Source organism: Haliaeetus leucocephalus, unplaced genomic scaffold (genome assembly GCF_000737465.1).
Source record: "Haliaeetus leucocephalus isolate CR32 unplaced genomic scaffold, Haliaeetus_leucocephalus-4.0 Scaffold795, whole genome shotgun sequence".
Classification (NCBI taxonomy): Eukaryota; Metazoa; Chordata; class Aves; order Accipitriformes; family Accipitridae; genus Haliaeetus; species Haliaeetus leucocephalus.
Window position 1 is genome coordinate 4,078,697 of NW_010973231.1, and position 12,095 is coordinate 4,090,791.

The following is a 12,095-nucleotide window of genomic DNA, read 5'->3' on the forward strand; positions in this document are numbered from 1 at the left end:
ATACACTTAATAATCTAGCTCACATAGCCATCACTAACACTATTTATAAAACTCCATCCAAATCATCACATTCCATAGACCAAACTGTATAAATTTAGTAAAAAATTAATTTACTTGGCACACATACATACAAGTATTAAAAGGCAAACTTGATAGACTATTAATATTCTTCTCTGCTGCAGTTAAACTTCAAAACCTGCTGGTTTTACTTAACTCACCTTTTTAACTGGGAGTGTAAATATGAGGTTAAACGTGTAGCTTCTTCTAGTTGCATAAGCAAACAATTTCTCTTTTCCTGTAACAGTATCCTATAATTAAACAGATACATATTACTATTTTTCTTCATTACAGTAGTGCTTAAGAAGTGCTAGGAGCTTTCCAAGTACAGAAAAATATTACTGCGTTGCAGTTTGGAATATAAAAAGAAGTTTCACTGTTTAATGAGAAGTTTTAATTTACACAGCTCATATGCAGCGATGGTAGTTCCAGCAAGAACACAAGAACCAAGACTCCAGCAGAATTCCCAGACAAGAAAAGTAATTGAGGTACAGTGTAAGAGTCATGATGTTGAAAATACATTACAGCAATTAGCAAAGTCAGAAAAAGTCCTAGGTAAAAACATCAGGCTCTACAAGATTTTTTTTTTTTTTTTTCCCCTTGCATCAACCTGACTGTGTCAGTAAAATACAGAGAACTACTAGGACTTTCATCACCTTGGCAGGAAAAAAACATTCCAAATAGCCCTACTATCCAAGCTAACTAGTGTCAAATTTCAAAGGTAAAAAGAAAAATTTTTGGAGGACTTCTGTTAAGCAGTAACCATAAACCTCAACTTTAAGCTCTAATTCTAGGTGTTTCAAGCACATTTATATATCGTTATATTTAAGCAGGTGATACAGCATTTTGAATACTAAGCTATGACAAAAATCTCTCGCTGCGACTTATTTTTTTTCCCATTCTAATAACAAGCAGCTGAATTACTCAGTACCACTGCCACAACACAAAGGAAATGTACCTGTAATGCTGTCGGTCTCATACACCTGTAAGATATCTTAAATTTTGTGTTTTGAGATTATAAAAACTGCAAAGAATAAGTTTTATCTATTGATATCACATTTATTCTTTTCCTGAATCTAGAATTATAAGTATTTCTGGTATATTGTTTTTCTAAGCTCAATCACTGAACTTCAAAATAAAATCAGGGTGTAATCTGTTTTGAGTTGTACATTTTTATGTCCAGGAAAGTTACTGCTCCAGCCCTACATTCATAAGTTGGCTGGAAATTGGGATTCTGACAGACAGTTTGGAGAAAGCAGATTAAACTTATTTGAGTGCTTCAGACCTTCGTCAACTGCAAAGACAGTTGTTTGAATTCAACATGTTAGTGGGCAGGATAAAAAAAATTAAAAAATCCAACAACAAAAAGGGAGTCCTCCTGGATAAAACAAAATGGCAGCATTAGTTTCAATGAATTTTGGATAGTTAAGATGTGAAAAAAATATGTCTTTGTTAGCAGAAAAAAAAAAAAAAAAATCTCAACCTTTTTGGCATCCCAACTTCATCCATTCATATGCTGGCAAGGGGCTGTAGTGCTACACTCCAGCAACCCACCACCCTCCGGGGAGGCTCCCTTCATCGCAATCGCACCGAAGCATAAGCAACGCCAAAGCTTTTCTCCCGCTTCTGTGGTCCCCAGACCAGGTTAACCAAGTGGTATGAGGAAGGCTACAGCTTGGCTGTGCAAACTTCCATGATAAAGACACTGCATGCAGGAACCAAAAGACGATGACAAATGGATCCAAGAAACTTAACTGATTCAAAAGCTTGCAGGGCAGAGAAGAGGTATCCATACCATCTTTAAAAAACAAATTTAGGAACCTACACTCCACAGTCATCAATGCCGTAAGGTAGGTACCTGTGCTAAAGGGCAAGAGATGACTCCAACTAAGGCTGCCAGCTAATCTTTGGGAAAAAAAAAAACCAAAACAAAAACCAACACAAAAACCAAACAGAAACATCCTCCCCCAAACAAACAAAAAAACCCCCACCTCTGTCACACAGATTTTAAGTTAACTCAGTGCCTTTAAAACTCAGTTACAGAAAGAACTGGTAATTATTTAAAGAGGAAACTTCTTTGTATTTCAGGATTAGGAGAAAGTGGAAATAGACAAGCAGAACTAGGAATGTTTTTGGTTATTCCTGAGCCTAAAACAAACAAACAAATGAACCAGGGCTACTAATAGTTAAGCTTTCCTCCAATTTGTTATACAAAAATAGAGTGCCCTTCAATATTATTCTAACTTCTACTCAACTTTTTGCTAGCATTTGAAATATCAAGTATCACATTGGAACGCTGATTTCCACAGCATGAGCTACATGGAAAAACAGCTTGGCCTTCTTGCCAACATAGTATGCACTACCTAACAGGAGAGCCCAAAACCAACAAATAAAACTTACTACACTGCAGTGTAAAGTGAACTCCCTTTTCTGTCAGTTTAAGCTGGAAAGCCAATGTAACAATATTGCAAAAATTGCAAAATAGGTAACACTGAACAGCAGGTTGGCTGTGAATTTTCTAGTTATTGTCCGAATTTACTGTGCGAAGTAAGCCTTTTCAAAGGAGCTGATGTTCTCAAAATTTGTACATGGTTTCCAAATACTTTAAAAGTGTCTTAATTATGTAAATATTAACCTTTACACAGATCACTTTAAAGCTGGTTCATGTAGTCTTCCTCAAGTGTCAAACCTGGGGTTTTACCACTACTTAAGAGAACCAAGTCTGGGAAACAAGTATTTTCTCGCTTTCTCTGGAAACAGCCTATGGTAACAAGAAAAGGTTAAGAGGTTTTGTCCATTTCTATGGCTACAGGAAAAACTGGGCAACTTTGAAATAAACACAGTGTTTTCATTAATATGTTTTGGGGGGTGTTTGTTTTTACATATAACTTGATATTTAATTTAAGTTTTCAAGAATGATTCCGTTTATTGTGTTCCACGAATGTCAGAGTTGGGATGTACTCCCACTACTGAGGCTGCAAATTAAAAGGAAAAAATGTATACAAAAAGCAGTGAAAACTTAATCATTTAACTTTCCTGTTATAAGGTAGAAACCAAATATAGGAAAGGATCTTTGTTCTGATGCTTTTGGAGATGAATATTACTCCACAGCAAAATAACAGAAAAATCTTTCACTATCCAGGTACTGTTGTTCCAGCCTCTATTATCAAACAATATCATTCAGACTTTTTCCAAGCATCTTTTGTCACTCTATTCTGATCTCTTCTTCCTATTCAGATGAATGAAAGGAGTACTAACTAGTTGACATCACTCTAACTCTCCTTCAGAAAACTTCAAGACAGACAGAATTAAATAATGGCAGCCAGGAGCAGTCTCTTCCTTTTTCGAAAGCAAATTACTCTAGTAACATTTTTTTTTGTTTCTTAAACACAGTGAAATTCCCTACTCTTCCTTTTGAAATTACCTATATGGATCTTAAAGTAGACAAGAAAATGGTTTAAGTTCCCAAACCTTTCAGTGGCCCCATGAGCAGACGTTGCTCGAGCCCGTTGAATTTCATCTTCCAAGCGTCTTTTTTCTTCCTCCAAACGTGCAATGTCTTCTGGGGATCGTCTCTGCTGACTGATGAGCTGCAACTCCTGAAGAAGAGCCTCCTTCTCTTTGATGAGCTGAAGACGATCCCTGTCCGCTTCAGCCATTCCAGGCCAAGATTCATTATCTAGCAAGGCCAGCTGCTGTTGTATATTCGAAACTCTTTAAAAGAGGATAAATATATTTCAAAATGCAGGAGACAAAGATGAAGACAATTAAGAAGAAAAATACCAGGAGGTGAAGCCTGTTGACTTCTGTAACTTTTCTTCTAAATTTTGAAACAAGAAAATATAGAGGACTTTAGGATTATATGTTTCTGGTTTGGGGGGGGACGGGGAGGGAAATTTGGGGTTTTTTGCTTTGTTTAGTGTATTTTTAAACACTAAAGAACTGCCAGTGCTTCTAAGTGTGTAGCTGTATAAGAATTACAGTGCATTTATCTATCATGTGGACAATACCCGCCTTGACAGCTCTTTTTGAAATAGATCAATTCATATTTTTATAGCTCTTGAGTTTGCTGCCTGTACAGCTGATGAAGTTGAACATCCTTTCATTACTCATTCTTCCTCTATCAGATCTTAACTTGGGATTTCAAAAGTGCAGTGAGAAGCTAAAAGGGATGAAGGGGAGATGCTTATCTAGTGACAATAGATCCATATATTCATGTCCCACTGAGCACAGGAATGGTTGAAGGGGCTGAAAATATTAGGCAGTCCTGACAGACAACAAAATTTTAAGAATAAGCAAGCTGTCAGTAAAAGAAAAACAAGGTCTGGAAAAAAGATCTACTGGTTACAAAATACAGGTGGCTTTAGACGGATCCATCATCAAATCAAGCAATTAAATTAAATAAGCTAACTTGATTTTTTTTGTAGTAGGCTTTATAGCCTAACGTAGGTTCCTGTATCTCAATATGCTGAACCACTACATGAAACAGCAGTTGTAAGAATAATTGCACAGTTGACATTTTAAGAAAATGTTCTGCTAAAAACAAATTTTGAACTCTCATAAATATTATGAAGAACCCTAAAGCTAGACATTTCACAAATGCTTCTTTTGGCAAAATCTAAAGGTATATAAACATCACGGGGAGAACACTCTTCTACTGCTAGATATTTATGCTTGTCTTACAATGGGCAACTTAGACACTTTAGAATGTTACAGTGAAAATGAAAAGTAAGAGGAAATCTAACTTTCTGATTTTTGAACATTTGAAACTAAGAACTGTACAACAGTTATGCAGTTGTACACCTCATTTTCATCTTCACTTTGAAATGGTAGCATTCAAAGTTCAGTGCACCACAGCAGATTATCACCCTTTAAATAAATAAATAAAAGCACATTTAAAGCCAGCCATAAAAGTGGGATATGCATTCATTCTTTTGGTTAAAGTAATCTTTCTTCCAAAATATCTGGTAAGAAAGAAAAGATAATAACAAAGCAAGGTAAAGGCACATAACAAGCCAACAGAAGATCCACAATGTGATAACGTGTGTTTAAGAATAAAAGAAAAGGCGTAGACAGGACAAAGGTAAGGTTTTCCCCATCTAAAACCAAAACCTCATGGAGTCTTTATTTCATACTGACATCTGGAAAGTATTTGGCTATCTTATTATCAGGGGAAGGGAAATAAAATATCAATATAAGTCATTTTGCAAGGACTGCATTCATATATGAATAGGAGTTTTACTGTGAATTTTGTCAAATACATTTTTCCCCACTTCGATTTCATTTACAGCAAGTAAAGAACTTGGGTATTATGTTACATGTTAGTCCAAAGCAGAATACTTTATCAAGCCCTTCAATACCATTTCCTCCTCCTTGCATTAATAACCAATAGATACTGCCAATAGATACTGAAAGCACCATTGTGAATCAATACATAGTGTCTACATATTTCATGCCTCTGCTGTTGTGCATGAATTCCAGATGCAGCCTCCTGAAGAGCACCTCACCCCATTGACCAAACGTCAGGGCCAAGAAGAACGAGCAGAGTGAGGATCCCTCCTCTCCCCTACCCAGGCTGCTACGCTGTTGAAGATTCAGTAAACACTCCTGAAGGTGTGTACAGCTTGATTTTCAGGTGTTCGGTGCCAAATGAAACAAGTGGGGGCTCAAGGTCCTTTCAACAGAATTACAGAATTCAGGTACAATCGAGTTATCATAGCTTGGCAAGCGACTGTGAATCAGATGAGCCCTGGCAATGTATTTGAGTGACCATGTTCATAAGCGCTTACACAGCTTGTGGATGAAAGAAGACGAGATGTGTCTGGTGAAGTCTCTGGGTTGTTTTATAAGACAGCTGAAAGACTGACCCTCTCCTTCATTTTAACACAATTGTTTTGCTAGCTATTTTTCTAATGCAGAGTAAGCTGGTTAAGAAGCTGACCACAGGAGCAAATAAATGCTAATGCAGGCAATAAGGAAGAGAGAAGTACCAGCAGGCAAGAGGGGAAGGTGGGATCCCCCCTTTCAGTGCTAATTAACCACTGAATCCACTCGGCTGTAGAGTAACAAACCACCCTCAAGACAAGAGGTTTTAATTTAGACTCTTGAGCTTGCTGAGACCACATAACTCCCTTTGTGTACGACATTCCAGTTTGAAGTTTTGTTTTTTCCCCTCAATTTCTGTTATGATGATGCTTTGAAAGCAGGAAGTTGTTGTACAGTAACTTAATTATACTGTCATTAAAGGGAAAAGTACTGCTGTGGACAAGGTTTGTATCACTGAAGAGTTCCAAAATCAGATTAGGTATTTACTTAGATTCCCTTGACACTCTTAGCATTTCAGCTAGCTCTTCTTGTCTCTACGTCTTCCCTTTCAGCAAAGAAAAAGCACTCGCAAAAAGCTACATAATGCAGGAATCTGTTGGGAGGGGAACTTCAGCACCAATAAGTCAGGTTTCTGCAACCTGTATTTCCTTCAAACGAATTTTGTTGCTTGCTTTCCACTAAAGACTCCCTCTGTATGGTAAGTTCTTCCAAAAAGCTACCAGTGATAAACTTTTAAAAATTTATCTCCTTGGCTAGAAAACTTCCCTAAGGCTTTTATGGTCTCACTCACTTAAACCAAAGAAAAATATCAAAGGAGTCATGTTCAGTTCTGCTAAAAACATAATAAAAAAATCCTCTTAAGCATGTTCCATAATTGCAATTTGTCTTCTCCCAACACAAGCTTTTCTTCCCAAACACAATAAATGCATAAAGAAGCAATTTCACTGGGCTTGTCTATGCCAGATTTTATTCCTATACTACACCAGCCATTCTCACTGCTGGTATGTTACAAAAAGGTAGCTGGTTTGCATTTTCAGACTCAGGGCATATATTCACCTACTTTAAACACCCACTTAAATAAAGCAATGACTTGACAAAGATTGCAATTTAAAGGGGAAAAAAAAAAGTAGTTAGGATCCTTTGTGATGCCTCTGTTTTTCAAACACATTTTTTCTTTCCTACTGGGTATTTTTTAAGATACTACTTCTTAAGTGTAGTCACTGTAAAAGAGTACTTTTATCTGGCCTAATGCCAGATACTAAGGTCCCTACTGATATAGCAATTTAACATATTCCTGGGGAAAAAACAGTTAATTTTGAGCCATCAACATTCCAGGCATTTTGCCCATTCCCATCCTTGCATAACAAGTGCTGAGGAGCTTGCATTCCACGCTCGAGTAGGTGGTATCAAATGACTGGTTTCCTAGGTAGGCAGACTGACTTGCTGCTTATTTCAGTATTGAAAAATTTCAAATGTGTATGAATATAACAGCTCCTGTTAAGCAGAAAAGCAGGAGGGGCACAGAGGGGACGACAAAGGTTTAACCTGGTGATCTTAAGTAAACACTGATTCAAAACGGCAAAGTTGCCCTGAAATGGCCATCCATACTAATGTAGCTAGAATTATGCCTAGCCCAAGATAATGTAGACATAGCATGAGGGTGGAGATCAGTACAGCCAGTAGTTTACTACACAAACTACATCACGGGGGCAAAAAAGCATGTATTTTCAGAATTTACAGCATGTCTGCATCGTTATAGATCTACACAGATCTCCCCCTAGACAAAATAGGGCAACCCTTCCATCACTGGAAATATCTGGGGAACCTCAAAGATTCTGTTAGCGTCTAACAACCTTATTTTCAAGACTGCTATCTGAACTCAGCATTAATGGAATTATACTGCTGAGCTCGAGAAGATTTCAGTTTAGAAGAGGTTATTTATTAAAATATAGCACGAGAAGTGCAATTAAAGTAAAAATCACTTTTTGTGAGATGAAAGAGACTGATCTACAATTACAATTAACCCCATGTTTAGACCATTACTCACATTATGAACAAGACAGGTGTCTTAGGGAGGGAAATACTCTGAAGCAATACAAAGGTCCTAACTCATGCTCATAAAAGGGACAAATCATGGGTATCCTACAGCTGGCACATCCTAACCTACAAGCTCTGCTCTTCCTAGCTTAAACAAGTTCTTCGACCTTACTTTGTCTGAATTTTCCAAGGAAAAAACCCAATACTCCCCTACATTTAAATGCCTAGACTTTCGGGTGACATATCAGACCACTCTACAGCAGAGGCCTTTGTTCCCTGTGGAATGGGAAGATCAGTGGGGATAAAATAAAGAAAAAAACCCACAGTTATGATCTGTAGAATGGTGGCAAGGATCACACAAATATGCAGACAATCAACATAAATCAGGCCAGCTCACTCTTTTCCTTAGGCTTATAATTGGACTCAGTTCTCTGCCACTTCAGGTAACAGGGAACTTCTCCCACGTATATCCAGAGAAGGTGGCTGTGGGACTGAAGACGCATAATAAAGGGTGTAAGAACTCAGTAATTTCTGGTATTTACAGACCCTCTTGAGAGTGGATTATAATTTTTATCCTAAGAGGGGAAGGCTAGAGAAAGGGGAAGAAAGACATGGAAGGAACAAGAAGTTGGGGAACTCAGCCAAATGCTCACAAAATTTCTCCACTGTGTCTACTTTGGCTGTTCCTGCACATATATGCCACTGTGGCTTTGGCAAAAAACAGGAGTACGCTCTGTAGAGTATCCAGCCTTCCTGGCAGCCCAATTCAATAACAAGGAGGTCTTAAATTGGCTTAAGACGCTCATGAAACCTTTGGAGTACACTGGCATTTTGCAGATAAAATTAGGTATTCACCTTTAGGAAAACTGCAAAGCCTGCTAAAACCAATGCAGGAGAGCAATTAGTATTCCCCAGTTCACAGGTAAACTGGTGTAATGAAAACTTTAAAGACAGTTCAAGAGCATGGCTCAGCTCCCTTTACAACCCAAAGGAAAAGTTTTATGTTTAAAAACTGACACTGGGAGATTAAGGTTTAGCTGACAGGGCTTACCCAGATATTTGTGTGATATCAGACAAATTACTTCATCCCTATATCAGATTTTCAGATTAGTTTAGCAGAATAAAGCGGACAAATCCACTGAATTTCACTATAAATTAGGCAATTACACCTTGAAACCTGCCTACACAAGATGAATTTTAACAGGAAAATACTTGACTGTTATTGTATCACTACTGGAATGTTGCTGTCAATATCCAACCAACATGTATTTTGTCAGTACAAGCACAAATTGCATTGACACACTTCTGCTTGTGCTAGTGCTTTTAAAAGCCCAACTGAAAATTAATTTTGGTAATGAGACAACAAGATTGCAACAAAGTAACTATTCAGCAACTATACTGAAAAGAAAGTAATAACATTCTTAAAGGGAATGTGGAAATATTAAGCATAGCTGAGGAGGAGGCTTTTTCAAGGCTAAAATAAATCTGTTGACAGCTGCTGTAAGATTTAAACAATTGAATTGAAAAATGACATCTTTGAATTCAAATTTACAGAAGGCACAAACAAGTTACTGCTTTTGCACCCAAATTAGATAAGCTAGTTGAATATGCTTGGATGTAATTAGTTCATTAAAGTCAGCTACCATCAAACTGGATTATAAAAAAAATTAACAAAAATGACAGTTAAAAATTTTGGTGCTTCTTATTGGAGGGATCATTTTTCATCTATTGATTAATACACTTCACAGGATATGACACACTACAGCAGTGACATTTCATGATCACTTGCTAAGATACTTCGGGTAGTCATCATACTGAACCGCACAACTTAAAGAGTTATCAAAGAAAAACAATTTGCTTTTGATTTCTCTTTCTATGAAGCAGTCTATTCAGAAAAGTGCTTGAGGGGTACACTTCCAGTGTGCAAATGCTTTCATGAGAGGTGGTCTCACTGAAATAGCAACTGAAACTAAAACCGGTATTTATCCAGGCAGCTTGAGACTGTCTGTTTAAAAAGACTGTCCTCCCCCCACTCCCGCCTCTCTGGAGGGCCACACTGACAGATCTGAGAGAAGAAATTTCACGGAAATAAGGTACAGTTTATTTAAAAATAATGGGGGGGGAAGAGAAAAGAGCAAAAGAAAAGTGATTGAGCCTCTCTTCAGCATGACTGGCAAGTTAAAAAGTAGAATTTACATGCCTCCTCCCAGAGCCTGGATCAGACACAGAAGAGAGGACCTCTTCCCCAGCGTGCTGAAGATGTCAGAACCCACAGCTCAAATACCCATGGGAAAAATTAAATTGCAAATTATCCAACTTCCTTCCAGTGGGAAAGGGAAGGGGGAAAAAAAAAAAAAGCAGCTATGTGAATGTCTTAATTTATGCAAAGGCCAAACCACTCAATAGTTAGAGAGATTTTTGAAGGAATTAAAATCAAATTACCTTTTATGAGGGAAGAGAGATATTTTGGGATTATAAGCCAACTTTTCTACTATCCCTGGGTCTCTTCTCCTGAATCTCTCAAGATAGTTCATTCAGAAATCCCAACACTGTGTTTCCTTGCTCAGATACCATTTACAGAGAACATATTTTTACTTTTAAGAACTACTTCACTACATACGGCAAATATTCTGCTTGTATCTAGAGCTGTATGATCTTCTGGCTAGTATTCACAAGACTGACTAAAATGCAGCACACTGCCCTTCAGTTTGTGGGGCTTTTTTCCTGCTTTCCTTTAAGGGAAAAGGCATACTTTTCTCCTCCAGTGTATTTTAAAAGTCTCCCTTAAAACTTGGAAATAAGACAGTTTCTCTGTTGTACTTATTTGCTATATGTTTCCACACCCCATTTGACAAGCAAGTAGTCATAATATATTGCTTTACAGTTGTGACATACTGTAGCATTTTAATTTTCTACTTTGTAGATTTTAATCCATCACAGCACATTCCGTCACCCACACTGTGCAGGAACAGTAGATATTTCACCAGCCAAGGGAGAACGAACACAAAGATATTTAGTAGAGACAAAAGCCCTACAGAAATGCCAGCAAGCTAAGGGGAAGGAATGCATGATAAATGAAGAATGCAACCACAGAGATAACTGGTAGGGGCAATGAGCTTTGTGCAGTTCCACTCAAAAGCTGAAAGCTGATTACTTCCGTACAACATACTGGGCAGAATAAGGCTACTATTTTAAAGCAACTAACATGCTTTTGCTAAATAATGGACCTTTGTCAGAGCCGCTATCCCAGGACAGCAAAACTACCCTTATTGCAATTACTATTCTCTAGTTGGAACGTTAGTTACCCGGATTTTCTACACTTAATTAACATCAAACCCCAGCTCACTTCTGATGTTCAGAAATACTGCATTCCACGCATAAACAAATGTTCCGTGTTTCCAGCTGAGAAGTGCTTCTGCTACTCAAAAAAAAAAAAAAAACCCAAACCCACAACCACACCACCAAAAAAACCCCCACCACTCTATCTTTTCTCTGCAGTAACACACAAGAAGATAATTATTTTGAAAAACACATAGAAAAGGTATGTCAGAAAACTAACTAAAAACTTTTATTAAAATCTTCACAGCACCAGTGGCTCTGCTAAACTAAACAGTACAAAATGAAATGCTATCCTCCATCTTTCAGCAACTGTCATGAACCCCTAAATTATCACTGGACTATTAAGTGCTAAGGATTAAGCCTGTGACCAAACGGGACACTTGACGGGTTTTTGTTTTGCCCTTTTTATGCCCAATTATTTAACCTGTATTAGGTAATAGTCACTGGTATTCACATGCAGTATTTTACAATGCAGACTTTCATTCCAGTTACAAATCCTGAATATTTAGCTGTGTATCTCTAACATGCTTGCACCAATTTAATTTTTTTTTAAGCTAGTATTGCGTCCAAATGTGGGTAAATTTTCCAAGAACAACAAAACGGTGAATTGCCCTATAAAGCTTCCAATCCCTGCCAAGACATATGACAGTATTACAGTTTCCCCCAAAGAAAAAGTCACCAAAATATGAAAAAAATGAGGCAAAAGTATTGAACTTTAATTCCTTGTTCTGAGAGATGTAAAAAAATTGGCGAAATAGGCAAAGTTGAAAAGGAAAAAGAAAAATTCTAACCTAAAAAAATTAAAAACCTAAGGTTTTCAAAGTTAACTACACAGA

The 12,095-nt window shown here is 37.4% G+C and overlaps 1 protein-coding gene across 3 annotated transcripts in view; it reads right to left on the minus strand.

Moving 5' to 3' along the window:
- Window positions 1-12,095, minus strand: part of WWC3 (WWC family member 3) — a 64,572-nt gene that overhangs the window by 25,995 nt on the left and 26,482 nt on the right. For all 3 annotated transcript variants that reach the window (XM_010581585.1, XM_010581584.1, XM_010581583.1), the window contains exons 8-9: window positions 3,529-3,771; window positions 219-308 (exon numbers count right to left, since the gene is read on the minus strand). In XM_010581585.1, coding sequence (XP_010579887.1) covers window positions 219-308; window positions 3,529-3,771 — 333 coding nt within the window. The remainder of the gene's footprint in view (window positions 1-218; window positions 309-3,528; window positions 3,772-12,095) is intronic.